Below are 22,366 nucleotides of genomic sequence, written 5' to 3' on the forward strand. Positions count from 1 at the left end.
GTCAGACCTCACTACGCGGGGACGGTCCGGATGGGATTTGGACCCCGGTCCTGCCGTTTGAATACCGTTGCTGTTGTTGCCTACACCACCGGGCCGCCAGTGACTTATTTTACGTAAACATTTTGCAATTAATTTTTTTTTTGAAATTTACGATAGAGAAGAAAATGTAAGGCAACTGTGTTTCTCTGTAGCTGCGTCAAGTTCAAATATGAAGCCTCGAATACAGTTTTTCAATGTCATATTAACTGCCTGTTACATTTGACTCATGCTTATTCCAGACATACGTGTCTAAAATGTTGAAATTTTTACAGAAAACTTTTCTCAACTTGCTTATTGTACTACAAAAATTATTCTACAAAAATATATTTTACACAAAAAGGCCTTTCAAATAACAAGAAAAATTATTTGTTTATTTGAGCTATGAAATTAAAATGCAAAAATTTAAATTGTTTGATATCAGTCTGTTTGTTGCGTTTTTTTAAAACAAATTTAACTTGAACGATCTTAAATCACTGGCTTAAATTTAAAATACAGCAAGAGAAAGTTAGATTGTAAGGTGAAATCTTTTTTTTTAACAATATGATTGATGTTATAACCATGTGATTAAATTATTACATTAGAAATTTGGCCAACTCTGCTATTTAAGAAAAAATAAATTTAATGCTGATTTTTTCACATTTTTAATACAATTTTCCTTTCCACGATGGAAGCATCACAAATCCCACCCACAATCCCTGCTTTATGTATAAAGTTGTGTGCATTTGATTAATAAAAATCCCTTCTACCATCTTTCACAGCCATGCTCAGTGGTTTTGGTTTACGATGTAAAATTCTCATTAACTTTCGGCCAGACCAAATTTCAAAACCGCCACCAAACGATAACGCAAAAATCTGCTGGCACTCGAAATGGTTGCTCTTAAATTGTTCGTCACCAAGCGCTAAGCAGCTTAAGCTGATGAAATACAGTGCCTGAAACTGAAGCTAAACATTGGACCAAAAAAAAAAAGTCATTCCAGGAATTTATCTCCTAGCAAGGTGTCCCCCTAGCTACAACACTACCGTGTCTTTGGATTAACTACGATCCGATCGATCAGAATCTAGCGGCGGAGCCCTGAAACGACCACAGTACGATGGGAGGCACATAAAATTTACTATCATGCTTTCCCGATCGCCACAAAAATGGGCTAGCTGTCGCAGCATAAAAAGAACCACCACCCCGCAACGATAGATAGGAAAAGTGGAAAAGGAAACGGCTGTTCGTCGTATAAACGCAGCCGAGTTTGAACGGTCAGTTTGGTAATTTCTGTCGGCGGTGGTGGTTGGAAATGAAAATTCCCATTTTCCACGAACCGTACAATATGAAGCATGATAGCTTCCGTTACAGAAAGCCAGAACACTCGGTTGATGGTGTATCGTTTCCGCTTTCGGTGTCGATTCGTTCTATCGTGCTTCCTGCTTGAAGACCGTGTGTGGGCAAAACGATTAACGCTGAGCTGCTTCATCCGGCTACATTGCGTCCCCGGTGAACGTCTGGTACTATTTCGATATGATAGAATTTTATGTGTGTGCTAACACTTTCATTGGTCAGCCATTCTTGGTATTCATTTCCGGCCTTTTCCGTTCAGAGAAAAAAAGCCTGGCGTTCGCTTGTTAAAATCCCATCTGAGACAATAGACGATCAAAGCTAAAGAAGAAAGAAAACTGTGACGACAAATTCAACGATAAGAGAAGAGATACATTCATTAATACTGAAACGATTTACATAGAGACTTACCACGTTTTTTTTGTGCTTGGAAATCCTTCATTCTCTGTTCATTACGACTTTCCACCTACGGTGAAAATTCTTCAAAGAAGTGAAGAATGGAAATGTGAGCAAAACGGTGAATGTATTTAGCACCCGCATTGCAGCATTTAGCAAACGATTTTGATTGGAAATGAATCCAGTTTTGGGTGAACAAAATGGCTTGTTCAAAGTCAACCTATGGTAAACTGACACTTTGCTTGACCATTTAAACAGCTATGATCAACGCAAGAAGAAAGAGAAGATTCCGTGTTAAAGGCAGTGAGACTAGATACCAAGCGCAGGAAAGAGTCATCCTTCTTATCATAACATTTATCCTGAGACCAACGACGACGACGTGCAGCTTCCGTACGCACCAGTATGGCTGCGGTTCTTTCTTTGTCAGTTTTGTGGCCAAAAGCGATAAAGATGAAGCGACACTGGTGCTTGTTGACTTGGTTGCGGTTCGGTCCGGGGTTCGTGATCTTTTCTTTACTAATCCTTCTAGCACACACACACACACACACTCTCTTCGTGGCCCTCCATTGCCAATGCATTTATCAGAAAACGCTTCACTTTCTTTCGACTCAACTTACCAGCGCAGACTTGTGGCCGTCTGTCGCTTCTTTGTTTGTGATTGCCTTGCCTTGTGTAATCGTGCTAGTGTGCGATTACCTATGACACCGATCCTGTGTACGTGCCGGATAAGCTAACAGAGGATTAGCGGGGGCATTAAACTGGGCAGGAAATGGCAGGCGGACGACCAATGTCCTATTACCGAACCAGTGCTAAATCCTGTCAGCTGAAAGCAAGGACATACTTCCAGGGGTAAGGTATGGTGCTTCTATTATTTCGCTCTGAAGTTTTTCTAGTTTTGTTGTTGCTGTCATTCTTTTCCCCTTTTCGGTCATTCTTTTCGTAGTGGATGTGTATGGATTTCTTGTTGTACTAGGTTACTTTTCGTTTCATCCGCAAAGACTCTAGTTTTACACTACAGCATTTTCTGCGGACAAAGGCACGCAGAAGGTAACGACATTATTACACTCATTCTTTGTTCGCTAGTCTGCTTCCTGTTCCGTGGTCAATGGTACATACATCCCGTTCTGAAGTACCCCGTGGCTTGTCGGCCGTATGTTTGCCTGCACTAGAGACAATGGACTCGCTGAAGATCTGGTGCTGTACTTGTGTCTGGCAAAAAGTGAACTGCATGAGTGTGTAATTAGTATGATGAACTAACGCTGTACAGTTCGCCGTTTCCGACCAAGTATCGTATGTGCCGCTTCATCTTCATCTGCTAACGAACGTGTTGGGAAATATTTATTCTACGGGCAACTAATTCGTGGTAACATCGTAATTGGTCGTGGCAGATAGTGGACGTGGGTCGGATTTATTTACACCAGCACCAGCTGATGTTCATTATCATAGTGATGAAACATAATCCCGTTTAGAGTTTTTTTTATTCTTTCAGTTGATTTAGACATGCTTTTTCTGATATCTTACTTCTTACTGCATTAGCAATATTCAACAGTTTGTATGATTAGGGTAATAATCAAATTATCCAGATACGGATGTGGCGGACGAGAACGAGATATACCCTAAATAGGAAAAATTATTGCTTTGTCAAGTTAATGTAAAGTGAATTTAATGTGCAATCTGATTGTCTGTATTAACGGCATGTTTTGGTAAATACAAACTTTGATTGATAAAAAAGCATTAAGGAACCCAAAATTTGTATCCAGCTAAGAACAAAATATCGAGCAATTTATGATTGAATTATTGAATTTAATTGTGCCCTGCGTTATTAAATAAAGTTAGATATTAACCATAAAGAATCAACCATTGAAAAGAGTTTTTTAAATAAGCAAGTGTCAAAAATGAATACATTCAAACTAAAAAACTAAAATTTTAAAAAAATTATTGATTATTAATCTTAAACCCAATATGCAAAAAATCGAAAATTCGTAGGCCATGGGCCACGGGAAATTTAAATATTTTTTTCTCAGTTGCACGGAGTAAGTAGCTTATGTATGCGTCAGGTTCTCCAAAAGCGATGTCAAAGCAAGTAATATTTCACAAACAGTCATGAAAGACTGAAATTTCGGTTTTGAAATTACTCGTCAAAAAGTCAAGAGTGAAAATTTTAAAACTGGAACCTTGCTTGTGCCAAGCGAAAAACAATCATTTGAATTGTTGAGCAAAACATGGCATTCAAATCTCAAACGGCATTCTCAAACGCCTTGTTTTTTGCATCACAAAATCGTTAGTTCTTGGCTGGCAATTTTGAGATTCCTTGCTTTGATTGTACCATTTGTTGAATATTATGTACTGTACACGTAGAAGCAGTTCAGATGGGAGTTGACACCCCTTCATATCGTGTGTACCAATGAGATTGACAATAAACCTACTACAGTGCGATATTTAACAGAAAATCAGTAGTTATTTCGTACTGAAAATACGAAAAACGCATAATCCATTCAAGAGTTGAAAAACCTAGCATTTCATCATTTGATTTAAACAATTTTATTGCAAAACATATCATGTTACACATTGTTGTATTTTTTCTAGAAATGCGTAGGTGAACTGCACAACAAACTATTACAAAAGGTTCCCACACAAGTATGTTTTCCGTTTCTCTTTGTTTGTGGGCTAGTTATGCGTGCATATTACACGCTGGCAATAATTACATCCAATACTAACAGCCTGTTATGCAGCGGCATTTGCCGAGTTCACTCACCGCCATCGCCTCGCATCCTGGCGAGAATTTTAACAAGCACCTTTCTCAAAAGTCCTCTCCAATGGCCATGTTTAACAGGTAATGTGGCAAAGCCGTAGCCTCATCACCGTAAGCCTGAGATACGCTGCCGGCGGCCAAAGTGTGTAATCGAAACCAGCTTCCATATACCGGAGTGCCAGCTTTTGCTCTGGAGTGCTCCTTAGCCTTAAACGGAGCTCAGCTTTTCTGCTGCTACGGATTCGAGTGCCAGAGTCGTGGGCACTGGTAGCTGCCCGAAAGATTCACGAGCAGCATATGCGTGTGTGTGTGTGTCAGTGTCTTTATGTGCGAGTGTGGTGATACTTACCATTGCGGATGTGGATGATGCTCCTGTTGCTTGTACGGACGGCTTGCAACCTTCTCACTCACTGTTTCGAATCCTAACGTTTGCCCAAAACTGCTTGGACCAACGTCTCACCACACCTGGGAATGAATTCTGATTCAACAGCAATTCCAGTGGTTTGCACCGTTTCTATCGCACTTCCAATGGTAAAATCCGGACTCCATTCTTCCCGGCAAGAAGCGATGCACTTTGATGGCCACGGCAAGGCTCAACATCACCGCGGCATTCAAGTGAGTAGCACCCGGAGAATGGCATCTCGAAGCACCTCACAAGAACATACCTGGCAGTCTTGAAGGGCTAGAACCTAGTGCGTCTGGACATTAAAAGAGAAAGAGAGAGACAGAGAGTTCCTTTTCGGAAAAAACAGAGTGAAAAATGCTTTCCTCGTTGGGCATGCACCAAAAGCATCGCCGGCAGTCCCCGGAGGCGAAAACAACTTTTGCTGCACATTGTTGCACAAGTATAAGCCGCTAGTTGCTGTGGCATCATCATCACCATCATCATCATCATTGTCAGCCCCGTGTGTGGCACATGCAGGGCCGACTTGCTCCGTTGCCTTGTGCTGGTGTGCCGGCAGAATGTGTCTAAACGTTCTTAAGCGAAAAACATTTAACGACGGCAACGATGGTTCTCAACGACGCACACACACACACCCATAGAACGGCCTCTTGAGGCTACTAAAATAGCTCGGGATGGTTTTTTCTTCAAAGTTTTCTCATTCTGTTTATTTCATCTCGTTTTCTTTTCCACGTTTTATACTCTCTTCACGGACATCCACACACACACACACACAACATACGCTCGTTTGCACATCTCTGTCTTAACAGCAGCTTTGCCATCGCTTATTCATACCTTTTTTTCTTCTTTTTTTTCCATCTGTATTTATTACTTACTTTAGACTGTTGTTTACTCTTCTGATTTATGCTATCAACCACTCTACCATTCCCGTTTGTCTGCTTCAACGGAGTACTTTTTGCACTTCTACATTCCTTCATTGATCTTGATAGAGTTTTTTGTTTGTTTGTTTGTTTGTTACATTTTTACCATTTTTTTATTTTTCTCTCGCTCCTTCCACAAGACATTTGTAGCAGTGGTTTGGTTTTTGCCTTGTTTTCTGTGTATGTGTATTTTTGTTTCTCTCTTGTCTAAGCAGCAATATTTACACAACACTACACCTTTTACATGGATTTTTTAAGGGTTTTTTCTTTACTCTATGATGTAAGGGTTACGGGTTTGTTTTTGTTACGTTTCTGTTTCTATATTATTGTACATCATTCGCCGGACCACAGACCGACCCTATTCGTATTCATCGTTGACTGTTTCCTGCGTTTACACGATCATTATCGTTTCGGTTTTTTGTAACACACACACACTCTCTCTGCGTTCATAGAAAAGCAACCACCCTCTTGATGACTGCTTGCGGCCATTTGCTATTTACAAAACAGAAGTCAGATAGAACAGTTGTAGATGCATGAAATGATTTTGCGTCCAGCTTGTGGTTGTGTGCTGTTCTCTACTCAGCGCTTCATTTTTTAACTAGTTTAACAAGTGCGTGCATTATGACGTTCGGTGGTTTTCGTTAACTGGAGTTGCAATAGTTTAAATTAAATCTGGAAGTACAGCTGTTTATTATGTAACATAATCCATCATATTAACCTTCTGTAACGATATCAAAGTTTTGTCAAAAACTGAACATACTTTGAAAAGAAAAGGGAAAACAAAGTCATGTCTTATAGCCTCAAAAACAAATAACTAAAATCAATAAAACTAAAATGACGCTTATGTTTCTTCCAGACTTGGATCCGTGCTTCCCGTGTCTACCATTCAGGCTCGGGGCAATAATAACCAAAAAAAGTAGAAATAAATCGTGGGAATCCTTATGCAAAATGAAAAAATGGCCCCCAGGAAGAAGGTACTTTGCTGACAAAATCATCAATATTTGAAATGCGCAATTTCTGCCTAAGAAAGCACCAGTTCCCCAATTCCCGCTGTGTGCATAAGATTCCGGTACACCTCACAGCCCTCATTTCCTTTCCTCCATCTCTTCCAGCTTAACCACAAACCAGATCGGAGCCACAAGAGCAAGAAGATTGGCAGGAGATTTGGCCTTCGGTACCGAATGTGTAATTTTCAAATCGAAGAGCGCCACCATCCCCCAAACGAACGAACGTGGGAAGGAAAATAATTTGGTTTTCATTTTAAGCATTTCCTGCCTGAATTCCTACCTCCATGCGTTGGTAGCAGCGCACCACTTTCGCCAGATTTTCGCGTTGGTTGGTGTTTTTTTCCCCCTTCGTTCGTATTTCTATTTTCTGCAAAGGCAAGCTCTTTTCATTCAGTACCTTTGGTTTCCACTTTTCGAATCTGTTGTTTGTGGCGCTTCATGTCATATCATCATTATTGGCATGTTCGCGATCTCATCCAGGCTCCAGGTACGGAGTAAGAAAGGTTGTTGATCTGTTCCTCTTAAAATCATTTCCATACGAGTGAGCTTACCGGCAATCGCAACAGCTCGATACCCGGCGGTTTATCGAATCATTTATTTACATCTTAATCTGTCCTTTACGTCGGTGGTTTCCCTTCTTAGGCAGGCTGTAGCTGTGCCGGTGAACATTTCTTCGTAAAGTTCTGCTGCCAAATTGCTATTTTCTGTTCGATAAACCACTTGACGTTGAGCGGCTCGCTCTTCGTTCGTAAGCTGAAGCCACCACACATAAGTACACACCTACACGTAGTCGCATTCATCATGGGTATTTCGGAAGGTAATAAGACAGGAATTGAACATCCATCATGAATCGATTTTCCACTAATATTAGTTCCGTTATTTAGCTGCGATTCAATTGAAAACAGGGCAGGTTAAACGGAATGTTCCAGGAGATGAGTCGGGGAAGGAAAATGTTTGATTACTTTGGCTCATTTCTTTTGCTCCCTCCCCGGTCAAAAAAAAAAAAGGAAAATTCTAAGAAAACTCCCAAAAGCGGTATGAAAGATCGAAGAGCAGTAAGTCTTATTCGTTTTGCATTACCTTCTAAGCTCCCGGGAAACCATACCTTGTTAGTTCAACCGATCAATCATTACATCGTTGGTCGTAGGCATAATACATACGCCCACCCTTCCCGTGCATACCGACCGTTCCCGGCTCCTGTGTGAAGATACAGCTTTGTACCTTAAAAATTACCCCATCATCTCGAAAAGGACAACTTTCATCTCATGTCATTACGACGAGAATCCCACTCCAGATCCCGTAAAATCCGAGTCGAGTGGGTTTGATCAACATCCATCATTTTGTACCGGGTACGAGTGACATACGAAATTAATTTTCCTTTGCGAGTGCGAGTGGAAAACGATGTTTAATCCAGTGCATAAGTTTTCTCAAAAAGGGCACCACTTGCAAACGCATTTCGTGCTCGTCGAGATGCATTGATTTTAATTTGATTACACTCTCGAGCGAAAATAGACAAGAGCTTCGTCGTCTAAATATAACTGATTGGAAACCCGTGTTGATCGTGCGTGTGGAAGGTTCTTCGAACGAGTTCTGCGTTGGTTGAAAACACTTTCATTTATGCAGAAAGCCCTTTTACCATTTTACACCTGGACACTGCGTGTAGCAATATAGAATGATTGCAGTCGCGGTTCAACTACACTTGCATCTAAAAGCACGATGGCGCGGTTATTCACTTCTATTATATGAAAACGTCAACGCCGAACAATAGCAGACGTACCCGAAACGCGACCACACTTCGTAATTGGTTGAAATTTCGCGACTCAAATCAACTGGAAGGTTTGGAAGGTTCGAAGTCATCAATGGGATTTACAATGGCCTTAGTCAATTGACTTCTGGCTTTCGGTGGTATCGAGCACTTGACGTTATACCACGCACTCATCAGTATTGTATTAGTTTTGCACATAAATTATAAAATCAAGCTTATGGGCCTCATACGAATTATTATCAAGCAGCAATGCTTGGGATGGAAACCAAATGCAATCATTCCCGTTATGCAGTAGAATGAAGGCTATTGAAATTTTGAGCCATTGAAGCTTTTCTATTTAATCTTTGTTAGAAGTGGTCTGATTGATTAACATTTAAATAGAAATTAAATTTTAAAAGTATTGACTTATTTTCAAGCACAAGATTGAATGGAAAGAAACAATGTTTCGAATGTTTTTCATACTTAAATATTAGCCTGGAATCGTTATTTGAGCACATTTTGACTTAGCAAAAAAAAAAGCTTCAAATTAGCTCACTCTCAGAATTGTAGGTTCTGGTTTAATAATTTAAAATAATAACCATGACACTTCCATGCTGAATTGGAACTATTGCTCGACGATGCTGCAGCGTCTGTACTGCATCGTACGCACTGCAGCTCGTGATCGATCAAATTAACCAGAACCAAACGAACGTCATAACCCTTCAAGCTGGTGAAGGGATCTTTCGCCATCGACTACCATTTTAATTCAAGCTTAAATAATGTATGTACAATAAATTCCCAGTCACTACGTCATACTGAACTGGTAGCAGTCGTAAGATTCTTTTTTTGTCCTCGTTTCCACACTTATAGTGTGGGCCGTATTTCATCTTTCCGTACATTGCCAGCAGCTCAAACTCATATAACTTAACTATTTTAATTACAATCAACACTACATCCGTAATCGCACGCTGACTTTGCGAGTGTGACGAAGAGAAAGAAGAATCCTACTCACACTCACCAACTCAACGGTACTGCTGCGGTACTGCTAAACGTACTTAAACTTACTGCTACTATTACCTACATCATATCGCATATCCCTTTGTAAGGGATGTGTTTGTGTGTTGTTTTGTAGTCTGCCTCTGGAAATGTCCACTGCGTACCTTCTTCTGCGCTCCTTAATCGTTTGTTCTCTCATTCCGTACTTTGATTTGCAATCTGTCGGAAATCCTTTCGATCGAGCGCTCGTTTCCAGGGCTGTTTACTTCTTTCACCCATAGCGAAAAAAAAAAAAAACGTAACCCACTTTGGCCCTGCGGCACCACTTTGAGCAGGGAACGTACGACGATGAGTTGTTTGATAATGTGCCACGGATGGAGTGCTTTTGGATTTCACTTTCATCTCTTCTGCTGGTGGTAGCAATGGTGGTGAGAAGTCATCGCAGACAGCAGGTGAAGTACAAAGAGAACACAGCAGTAGATTGTTACCGTCCGTATGCACGGCAGTCCTCCGGTTGCTGAAGTTGACGCTGCACCATTGTGAAACGCCCCAGGAGGATGTCGAATCGAAGGTCCTGCAAAAAGAGAGAGAGGGAGAGAGAGAGAGAGAACACGTTAGAGAGGCGTTAAAAGGCAGTCACATTAACGCGGATGTTTCGTGAAGATTAGACATGATTCGAGACCCGTTAATTGTATCGTGTACGGACGGGCTTGCTGAGGATGCAATTAATTCAGTCCGCGCTGCACATTTGCGTAACGTAACAATTCACAAATTCTAGGCCTTTTCCCTGTTACTTGACGCTTTGCATCTTGTACATCAGAAGGAGACCACAGGAGATTGAAGTTAACCGCCCGGCATGGCAAGTTTCATTGGTATTACAGGACCGAAATCATAACAAGCTTGTGTGCGTACGTGGAGCATTATTTATACGCCGATTCGAGATGAAGTTTCGAATCGCTTCTAATCGATGCGCAGCTGCTCCCTGCCAAAAGCTCGCCGAGTGCGGTGCATTGATAAATGTGCGAATAATTGAGGCACGCTCGAACATAATTAATTGTACTTTGCGAACTGGAGCTGTGAGCTGGTAAGAGCTCGAAAAATAGAGTATCCCAATGCGTAAGGGTGAAGTACGTAATCACGTTCCGTTCCCTTAGGTAGAGAAGAAACAAAAAAAGAGTAAAGAACCGTGTACGCAACGAAACGTTTCACAAACACAACCAGTGACCGTAGGCAGTCCCAAACCCTCGACCCTGTCAAAGCTGTCAAATGGGATTGGTTCCGGGACCCGGAATCCTGAAGCTGTAATTAATTACCTTCCGGGGACAGTCGGACAAATAATGTGCACCCTGTGGCTGTCGAAGTTAGAGCTTCATTTGCTTCTACCCCACCCCCAAGTGGGACCGGGACTTTGTGCACCGACTTGAATGAATGTCGGAGGCAAATGGTAACGAACTAGTCATTTGTTAACAAGCTGCGAAACACAACCGAAACCGGGATGAGTTTACAAAGATTTATTGAACCGCACTGCCCACTTCGGAGGGCGGAAGCTTTGTGCCGTACTCCGCGCCCGGAACGTCATTTGAAGGATGAAAATCGGTGCATGATTTGCAATTATTAGCCCGGCGACGGTATCATTCCGAGGGCAATCGGTAAGGGTGTTGAACTACGCGATCTCCTAGACGGTGCTATATTGTACTAATTGGTGTTTTATGTTTTTGGGATAATTGAATAGTCATAGTTTTCGGGTTTGTGTGGCCAGGGTTCCCACTAACCCTACTGGTGCTCGAAGGGAGCGAGAGAGATTGAGATTAATTATGATATGGTGATAATCTGCTTATCGCATTAATTTATATCCACTGTAGAAGGTGTTTATGATTGAGCTGATTGCTTAAGTGTTTGAAAATCAATTAAAATATTACTGTAGCGTAACCAACTATCGCAGAATGGATGATGTATGGGTGTATAGCACGCTTTCAGAAGGTTAGAAAAGGTCACAGTTTGTAGCGGGGAAAGAAAGGACATATTGTTATTTTTATTCGAATTTTCTAAGGATGAATACGCTGATGGAAGCATGACTTTGATGGAATTCATTCTATTCGCTATTTGCTTTTACAATGCTAAAGACCATTAAACCATTTCTTGAACGTCAAGTACTTGGAAGAGAATGTAATTCTATTTTGATAATGCTGGTTTGTTGGATTGCTCGAAATAATCAGATTTTGTCTGTGGTGGATTTGCCGAAAGCGGAATGAAAGTTGAGGGTCTCTATCACATTGATTTTGCTCTTCTTTTTTTTTGGGTTTGGCCGCATGGCAGTTTGGGGTCCTGCTGCTGCATCCGCCACTGCTTATGATTGTTTACTTTTTTTGTTTTTATTTTGTTACTTTGTTTAAGATATATTACTAAACAGAATTCATTCTCCGCAAGCAACTATAGCAGATCTTTACTCAATTTCTTTATAAAAATGTTTATGGGATGCTGTAAAATTTTTAGCAAATGTTAGTTTGTCAATCACCTGTTCCCACAGTTAATTTTTCGAAATCATTTTCAAAGCTCGTGGGTTTCAGTGATGAATATTCCAAAACGCCGAACAAAAACGTTTCTGTTATTTATCTTGTATTTATCGATGCTGAATGTTATTTTTTCCAATTCCTTTTTTACGCAAGAATTCATTGCCATTTCTCTCGTTTTCCCACGGTTTTCTCTCTCTCTCTCTTTATGGACGAGTTTTGCAATGAATCGCAAAGCATGTGACATCACCATTATTCGCTAGGCGATGTAAATTTCCCCACTTGATTGTGTGCCCGTCCCCTCACGTGTGAGCACATCTGCAGCGGTATGTTAGCGTTTTCACAATGAAGTGATAATTGACTCGTAAATTACAACGGGATATTCCAAATTTCTGACGCGGTTTGTTTTGTGCAGCGTTCGAATGCAACCGTGCCAGCTGGTCAGTGCAACAGCAATCCATTACCCCATTACCATTCGTAGTCAAGTTTTTAGTTTTGTGGCAGCAGTAGAGACTTTTTTTTCTCGGTTTTATTTGGTAACAAAAATTGACTGTTTGCCAAATACGTGACCGTTTGGTTTGTGGATCAACTCACGTTTGTTCTGCCGTTTATTTTTATTTCATCTCCTATCGCTACCCAAACTGATCATGCAAAAAAAAGAAAAAAACGCTGATTGTTATGTAGTCAGATGAAGGATGGAAATTGTTGTGTTTTGGAGCTCGTTTCCCGTTTGTACGTTAGCGTACAATTCAGATGGTATTTGATTTTGTGGTATTTGTGCGGGATGGAAGATGAAACCGCGTCCGGTGGGACGAAGCAGAACCGAAGCAACCAATAACCTCCAATCGAAAAGAAATTGATTGTCGATGACCACACTGGTACCGTGCCACCATGTACTCAAACCGACAAGCGATTGTTAGCAGGTTTTTTATGTCTATATTGTGATCATGTTTTACTCATTGTTTTTTTTTTGTAGCTGGAGTTTAGATGCTCGTTTGTTTATTCGTTATTTTTTTATGTCTGGTTTGAAATTGTACCACGCTGTCGATGCTGTTACGCTGCTAGAAACCAAAATGATGTGCACACAAAATGGCAAACAACCACAACCACCGCAGTGTGAGCTCAGCATGGTCGACGGCATGATGCTCCAGCGCACATGCTTCGGTTACGCTTGCGAACATAACGGAGCGTGATTAAGTGATAACGATGGTCTACACGATTGCCACCAATACAACCATCCAACCTCGCAGCTGTAAACTGCTGAAATGTACAATCAATGCGTGTTTTGTGTACAGATTAGATAAAAATATTGAAATGCATCGGAACGAAGAAGGCTCAAAAACTTGATGTACACAGCATTCAATGCGTGAAACGTAAAAAACAAGCCGGGAAAATAATGCCGCGCTTCATGAGGGTACTAATGAGTTTGAAATGGATGGTTGTTTCTCTTCATGGCTCGATCATGGCTTAAAACATTGGGCTAATGTAGTGTTACCGCTGTTTGTCACACTCACCATTCTCCTTCCATTCTTCCACACCATAATCACCGACCATCATTGGATCATGCTTTTTGTTTGCTTTGCGTCCTGGAAGTAGAAAAAGGAGGAGAAAACGGGCTGTTAGAGAGAAAAAACTAGGTTCTTTGATGAATGGCTGTGAAGCAGATTGTTTAATTAAATGTATGTTGAATAAACTGGATTGATTTTAATAATTTTTCTTTATATTGCCAATTTTGGCTTTCCAGATCCAGTAGCCTGTCCCATTTTATTTAATGTACAGTGTTTTATCCACAAAAATACTGCATTGTTATCAGTGGACTTGGAGTACCAACCAACGGAGCAATAAATATGGAAGTACCTCTCCGATGATCGACCGTTACCATTCATGATCGTCAAAAATGTCTTACAGAAGACAAATTCCAGAAATCAGTTTGAAAATCAAATTGTTTATGTATCAGAAATTTACTTAGAATCTCGAAACATTATTGTCTAGCGATTTTATTTTTGTTCAAACTAAGATTCAGAGCATCCGTCTTAGCGGAGAAAATATTGGTGTATGATACTCTCGTTAGAAACTTTGCGTCTTTTGCTTATATGAAGCCATCCATGTGATTTAGCGACTGGCGAAACTGATGGATTTTTTTATGCGTCTAGCACATCATCAATCAACGTGACTCCTCGCGAATGACTAACATCAGCAGTGATACTAGTTCAATTAATTCAAGTAATAATTTATCTTGAATACATCTTTGTTCGAAAATCTAAGCCTCAAGAATAACTCCAGCAAGAAAACATGACATTTGAAGCAGACTAGCAACACTCACTCAACAAGGATTAGTTCATCGCAAGAAAGTTGTTTTGTGATCACCAGAACTATCGGAGCAAAAAAAAAATCGTTAAGGAACTCCATCTTTTTCTTTACTGCCACAGTCGTTCGAGTCTTCGGAACTCAGTTGGAAAATTGATTTACAACGATGTAAGGAAGTATGCAACCAACATTTGTAGGCCCTTTTTAAAATGCAAAACGAAACAAAAAATCACCGATCAAACCAAACCCGACTGATTCTGCCAAGAGAAAATTGATGTGGTGAAGTGCATTGACAGAGCAGAACGATCCGGAAATGGTTCATCATCATCATCCCGGACAAACTGTGGTTGCAAGAAAGAGCCAGAATACTGGTAAGAGAGCAGTGAGCCAGAACAGGCGAGTAATGATGAGGAAAAGGCCTCCGCATTCTGTATTCCTTCTGCCTTCTCATCGTGGATTTCCGCTTGCGGTTGAAGCGGCACGGCACGATAGAGAAAAATACACAAATAATACAGACCGAAGGGCGACTAACAACGCCGTGCTGATGGGGGACGAAGTACTCTCATGAATACGTTGAACTATCGGGCGTTCTTATCGCAGGCTAGAAGCGTGCAAGTACGGGTGGTTCGGGACGCCACCCTGCCGGCGCAGGACTTGCCGGCCATTCTCGACGCGGTGCCGGATGAAATGAAAATACATTTTAAAATTTACATTTAAATTACCTTTTGATCGATTGTTATAAAGTGATTCGGTTGTCAATATTGTCGTCGGGGCCGGTATTTCTGCATATAAATTAAAAAAAAAACCGAAAGCAAATGAAAAGAATCATTAGTTTTGGTGGTCTTGTTGGTGAAGGACAGCATAGCATGGAGGAATAAAAATGGGGGGAAAAGGCTTCCATGAAGCTTATTTGGAGCAGGGAAAGCAAAGGTACGAGGCGATTCGGTCTGGCTGTTGATGTAAGCGGGATCAGTTGATCTATTCCGCAACACTTTTTGTCCTATGCTTTGTACACTCTGTATGTGTGACGATCGGTTTTTCATTGTTTTCCGATGAAAATGTATTGTCCTCGTCTTCGTCGACATTGTCCGCGTCCCAGTTGTTCTGGACAATAGGAAGGGACACCTTTCGACGCAGTGGCTGTGTGGTTTCGACGACGACGACGATGATGATGATGTTTTCCTTCCCGGTACGGTCGATTGATCATCGTGGGTTGGTCAGCGGTGAGTGTTGATAGATGTTTCTAATTTTCACAAGCAATTGGCTTCACCTACTGGTCTTTGTTTGACGAACAATCGTGAGGGAGTGATACTGGGTGGGTGAAGCATATCGGTAAATTGGTTTTCCACTTCCAACCCACTGTTTGGTTCTGGGGAAAGCAGGCGTCCAATGAAAAGTTGTTTACTCGCAGCGATGGTCGTAGAGTGTGAAGTGCTGTAAACGTGTTACCTTCCATCCACATCAAGGGCAATTGTTCCAATATATGAAAAAAATATTTAAGACGCAAGGTAAATCGGTTGACAATATTAGGTCTATTCTTGCGAATGAAACGCAACGGTTTTGCTTCTGAGGTTTCATAAAAAAGCCTTTTTTCAGTCAAACGTGACTGTTTTAAGTGAGTTTTCACTAACTCACGGCAATACATCTTGTTAGAAATAATTTATAAATCGTACATGCAATTGTTTAAACTATTCATTTAGCCCATTTCTATATCCATCACAATAATCCCACTTTCCAAACGATCTTGGCTTTGAAAATTGATTGAAAATGCTGAAAACTTTTACGTTGTATTTTACTTAAGTAATAAAATATTTTTACATCGCTAAAATACTTCGTTGAACAGCGCATAAATGAATGTACCACTGTAACCACAGTTGCATCATAAAGGTTAAATTATTTGTTACATTTGTCTCATAAAATGAAATTGATTTCGTGATCATTTCATTTACTAGCAAAATAAACAATATAAACCAGTACGGCTTGAACATGGTGAAACATACTCCATAGTTCACTTAACGGATTATAATTCGAAATGTATTGGAAAGCGTGAAACGAAATCATTAAACCACAGCACATTGTTGGCATATTCACAGCCAATGTGAGCGTTTCTTTCGTAAGTAGATTCAACAAAAACGTATCCCAATTTCCATCAACGATACAATCTCCCGTCCTCGAACACAACAATACTGTTGACGATCTGCGGCTGTCCGGCATCATGGTTGGATTTATAATCCATCCGCACCATCGTGGCCAGATCAGACACTCGTAAACGTAAAGCCTGCTGGCGGAAAAAAGTGGAAAATCACTCTTCCACACACGCACGCTACGTTCCACACCAACACTGCCTAGCCCCCTAGGTACACTGTTCGAAAATGCACGTTGGAATTCCATTAGCTCAGAAAACTCAATTACATACGGTGGCCGAGCCTAACCCATCTACCCATCTGCCCGTCAGCGCTTCACGAGCAGTGGTTCTGGTCGCAAATCACATCACAGCCCGAGGTTACTGTGTATCGACTGCAGGCCAGTCCCGATCGATGGCAACCTTTTCGCTGCACAACATCCGCTAATTATGCAATGAAACAATGGGAAAATGGTAGAAAGCATTTACTTTTTTTTCTCTCTCTTGTGCGGTGTCTTACTCTCTTGCCCGGCGGAATCAAAAGTTTATCCCCATCTACCGGTGCGCTTTCGGCATTGGATACCCTACGCTAATGCCCATGTGCGTAACGTTATCGAATCCTTTGTCGTGTGAAGAACGCACAGGCAAAAACGTCGCACCTTGTTTGGTACGAGTAAATATGCGGGCCCCGGTCCATCGTTTATGTCGTACAACTTTAACATCCCGTTTCGCATTTGCTTCGAATCCGTCGAGGTACCTTGCTCGTCATCGATAGTTCGTACGTACCGGGCTCATGTTCAGTGTATCGTGCCTATGCCGGAGAGAAAAAAAACGGGTTAAATTCTCCAACCTCGTGAAGCATGCAGCGTTCAATATCGGGTATCTTATCCGCTCTTGACCCCGTACGGTTGCCTGCATTCATAGAATTGAACTTGGTTCAATTTTGTGTTTTATACAGTTCATGCCAACACATAATAGCCAAGCGCAACGGACTCAGTGCATGTGAAGGTTTTTTTCTTTCTTTTTTTTAATTTCGTCTAGCCATTTTTCCTCCTGCCAGCGTTTGAAATGCTGCTGCTGCATCGCTCGATCCCGGTACACGCATTGCATCTCTGGACATGGGGAAACTTTCATCGATAACTTTGGCTCTACACATCATCATCAGCTCCCGGTATGGAACACTCAACATGGTCCCGGCATGGTCCGTTTTGCCCTAAAGGTAACCAGGGATACGATAGAGAGAGGCTTGAATAGAACAAGGGAGGGACGTGGTATGGTATAGTGTGGAGCGGGAAAGGATGAAACGGATCATATCAGATCTCCGGAAGCTCAGTTACCGTCCAATTTGATTAGTCCGTCGGTTTCGCCTAATGAGTTTTTCGCCACGCATCGATACGAGCCAAAATCCGACGGTCCAACGTTGCGAATCTTCAGACTCATATACTTCGTGTAGCCGGTGTTGCGGGACATCGTTTCAAACTTATCCCCCGTACGGGAAGTATCTGTGAAATAGAAAAAAAGGGTTATTGCACGGTTAGTAAAAGAAGAAACTATCGTTCAATGGTAGAAAAAAGTATGTAGTGCGAATTGTATTAATAATCTTGCAGGTTTTTTTGTGGTTTTTTGCTTTAGCCGTGACAAAACTTAAATATTATAACAAAAACGTATCTGAAATTGGTTTTTAAAAGAAAATTATCTAAAATCTACAACTAAACAATTCATCGTGGCATGACACACGACTGCGGAAAATTTAAATTACAAATTTTTACAAAGTACCAGGCGCCTACATAAAAGCTTCAATTTTGTCCAGCACATCGTTCAGTCGTCTGTGGTTGACGATAGTTGAACACACCACCATCCAATTTTCATTTTATTTAATGGCTGCTCTGAGTATACTTCATGTCACTGCTAAGCATAGCTAATATGCCAGTAAAATTAATTCACGTTATTGCGTATGTGTTACTGCACTAATTTTTGGAAATGACACGTAGGTTTACCAAGCTATTGGAGGAATTCCGATAGAGTTTTGCCAATATTCGAAGCTCTGCTTAATTTAGATTGAATTTTGGCATGGTAATGGTCAGGGTAAAAACAAAATAGGAGGAAGGTTTTATTGTTAGCGGTGTGGGTTTGACTAACGCTGAAATTGTGACAATAAAGTCGTATTTTGCTTTAAATTTAACAATTTTAAAAGCTTCGAACATTTTCGAATTATCTGGTAATACCTTTGCTACAGATACACACTATCATTGATTCACCATAAAATAATCTTGAATGCTTCGAAAGTATCAAAAAGCAGCTAATGACACTGAAAAGCTTTTCCGAAACAGATGAATCAACCATAAAAATGTTATAAGAACTTCAGCACCTTAACCATAAAAAATGAGTATAAATTGCCATTTTCCATTTAATATTATGATTTTTTACACCCAAAAGCTATTCTCCTATCATTATTGTCATATGTTTTTATAAAGCTTACTATGTTTCCCGTTCAACGAACACTTTTGTATGGTAAAATTTACTAATCTAGCGACCCAACGAGACTCTTTGAAACGCTTGATCTGTCCATGACACATGCACGTTTGATGGAAAATCGTCCCCAGCTCTGCGGTCTGTGGTGTCAAGTCGGCACCGTGTTGACTTGTGATCGGTGTGCTAATTTAATTGTTTTATTAGCAAGTGCCATAATAAAACCCTCAACACGTCAGTCACACTGTGTGCGGTTGTGCACGCGAAAGTGCTGTTGATTACTCGTTTTGTGAGTGTGTATGTGTTTTTTTTGTTTTAGTTCATGTTTGAGAAGAAACGCGAGAGCTGCAAAAGGACTTTTTTTCCACTGCTGCTCAAATAAAAACGGTTCTCGTGTGGTACGGAGCTGTATGATACTTGACATTTGGTTTTGGATTGTTTTCCGTGAGGTTTTCGAATACCATCGGTGACAATATTTGAGAGATGGATCGAGATACGCTTGAAATTATTTATTGCAATCGAAAATAACCAGTCAGTGATTTGTCGGATTGATAAAGTATGGTTTGAATATTCTACGTGCAATGCGATCTGATACCCTGCTTAACGTTTTAGTTATAAAAGGTCAAAAATATTTCTTACACAACAATACTTTAAGCTGCAAAACTAAAGAAGCTTTAAGCCCGCAATAACGAAGGCAATACTGGTTGAATTTGTATGCTAAATCAACCCTCAAATAAGCATTTATGTTTTGTATCAGAGTTCCTGGAATTCTTTCAGTAGTGATGCCATCTTTTTGTCTGCGTCACCACGTATAATAAAGCTTCGTTTGTCGAGCGATTGGTCTTTCTGAAAGGGTTACCGGTAAGCTGTAGGCTCCATCAAACGAATCGATCTGTACCGATGTGTTTGCCGCATCGTATCGTCTCATCCCTTCTTCCAGAATTCGATTCAAGGCTATCAGTGCCAAGGCTATCGATAGCGTACATAGAGCTGCTGCTTCTTTCAACTCTTCCCAAAGCACCATTCATAGGGGTTTTTATTTTTAACCATCTTTTCCCCGTAGTATGAACTGAATTCACCTGAGTTTGAATACGGCAAGCTACCTTTAACAAAAAACGAACGGATCTACTCGGAAGGCAGAAACGACACCAGTAGATAAAATGTAGATCTGCAAACATGTGTTCTCGGTACCTGAGTTATGGTGGGCAATTTAGATTCGAATGAGTTGATATTGGAAATGCGGCACCGAATTCAACTCCATTCCTTCATTCCCCCAAACCACGCTAACATGAGCTCGATCAAGGCACCAAGCTAAAGCGTCAACGTATCCTTTTCTCCCGCTTCAATCGATTCGATTCGTCGCACATCGACGATTTTCGGTGTTCAGACCGAGCCCCTCCGTACCAGTTCGGCCAGTCGTAACCGAATGGCCGACACATGCACACCAGAACAGAACGACATGTTAGCGAACGTAATTGAGATCGTCCTTGTCGGTGTTTCCAGCATCCAGCTGGACGTGTGTTCCGGTTTCACTCAACCTCCGCCGTACTCTTTTCCACTGAGCGTCTATTGCACACCAACCCGCCCACCCAGCCGAACATTAAATTGATTTAATTATAGCGAATGAAACGTTAACATAGATAATTCTGTTTCGATGAGTTGTACCTTGCCGTTCGGTGTATGTGCACAACGTGGAAGCAAAGGGAACGAGGGAGCGGTAAGAAGGACGCAAGCATTGTTGTGCGGATTAATTTATCGCAGCATTACGCACCAAAAAGCGGACCTTCAAAGCGGTGGTGTAACCCTTCCGCAGAAACCAGAATAGGTCTACGAATAGTTAGCCCAATGCTGGCAAATGTTAACAGTAAACCGCAGTATCGGAAATGTTCCCACCACCATCGGCACGGCCGGTGACCGATTACTGCGGACAGTAGGGTGCTTACCGGGTGCGTCGTCCGAGTATCGTTTTTGTAAGAGTTCGGTCTATCGATGATGTCCGATAGTTTCACGTGCGATCGGAGCTAGATACAGTGGGTTGTTGGTGACGATAAAAGGGCAGCAATTGCTGGGAAGCTCATCTAGCGTGGCTAAATGAGTGACAGTTGTGGGTAATTTAATATGCATACCATCGATCCTGTCCGCTAGAGCTAGAGTCGCATTATCATAACATAACCACAACCATAATGAGCCAGTTGCGAACAATCGTTTGATTAGCTGTTGTGAGCGAAAAGACCTATACGAGTAGGAGTAAAAGATAGTTACGGCCAGACTGTGACTTACACAAAAAAGGTTAAAATTTAGAGCTTTCAAATGATTTATAAAGAAAAGAGTTATAATTTGTACTTGTGTGGCTAACCGCTGCTAAATCAACTATTTATAAATGTTTAGTTATTGTTTAGCAGCCGAATGCTTGATGCTTGCTCTCAAATCTCTTATTTATCCTTTATTTTCATATCATTGTTGATGTCGTATTCGTGGTTACGAAATTTGGAATTCGAAACAAACAAATTGGAATATTCGAAAATAGAAAGAACTAGAATATTCTGCCAACCTGGAGTGACGCGATTTGATACGTCCTGTTCTGGCTTGGTTCAGGTATGATCTTCGTGATCAAGTTAGAATTCAGGATTCCCTTTCTGATCTATCCGTTGGTTCTTCAGGTGTCCCCCACTCAGGTGTCAGGTGTATTGATTATCAATGCCTGTGTGGCTCCCTCCTCTGTGTTCCCAATGTATGCTGACGACTTGAAAATTTTCCTTTTTCCTCATCTGGTGCTTTCCCCCGTAGTTAGGGCTAACTATCCAACTACGTGTATCGTACAGTCTAGTTAGCCATCTGATGGCCAGCGTGACCTTAGAAAGTTGATACGCCAAGAAGAAGATGAAGATCCTTGTCGTCGGATTGTTGTCGTCTCCTCAATTTCCACGATGACTTCTATGGTTAGTGCAGTTCGAATGGACTGTTACTTTGTCTGCAGGAGTGTAATGTGATTTCGGTTGGTCGCGCTAACAATAGGAACCTGTGACATCTACATTAATCGAGTATCTTCCTTCAAGGATTTTAGTGTTTGGTTAGAGACGAAAGACACATTTACCGATCATTTGGATTCTATCCTCCGCAACGCTTACCGTATGTTTGACCTCATCACTTGTTTCTAGTCTAATGTTCGTGATCCTTTATGTTTGAAGGCAGTGAAGACTGTGGCTGGGTACGATCGATCCTGGAATATGATTGCGTGGTCCGGTCAACAGCCGCGGTGACAGCGTTAGCAAGGTTTATAACGGGTTTACAAGATTTGCCACTCGTCGACTACTACTGTCACCTGTTTGGCCTTGAATCTCTGCAAACCCGTCATTTTTATATCCTCATTTATTGCT

The 22,366-nt window shown here is 41.2% G+C and overlaps 2 protein-coding genes across 3 annotated transcripts in view; one reads left to right on the forward strand and one right to left on the reverse strand.

The window, feature by feature from the left end:
• The window catches only part of LOC126565134 (elongation of very long chain fatty acids protein AAEL008004-like), a 588,598-nt gene that overhangs the window by 431,603 nt on the left and 134,629 nt on the right, over positions 1-22,366 (forward strand). The gene's annotated exons all lie outside the window — the stretch shown is intronic.
• Positions 9,917-22,366, reverse strand: part of LOC126564703 (lachesin) — a 93,797-nt gene continuing 81,347 nt past the window's right edge. Inside the window, exons 8-11 of the mRNA XM_050221793.1 lie at positions 17,858-18,022; positions 15,121-15,180; positions 13,606-13,677; positions 9,917-10,155 (exon numbers count right to left, since the gene is read on the reverse strand). Coding sequence (XP_050077750.1) covers positions 9,980-10,155; positions 13,606-13,677; positions 15,121-15,180; positions 17,858-18,022 — 473 coding nt within the window. The 3' untranslated portion in view covers positions 9,917-9,979. The remainder of the gene's footprint in view (positions 10,156-13,605; positions 13,678-15,120; positions 15,181-17,857; positions 18,023-22,366) is intronic.

Source organism: Anopheles maculipalpis, chromosome 3RL (genome assembly GCF_943734695.1).
Source record: "Anopheles maculipalpis chromosome 3RL, idAnoMacuDA_375_x, whole genome shotgun sequence".
Taxonomy (NCBI): domain Eukaryota; kingdom Metazoa; phylum Arthropoda; class Insecta; order Diptera; family Culicidae; genus Anopheles; species Anopheles maculipalpis.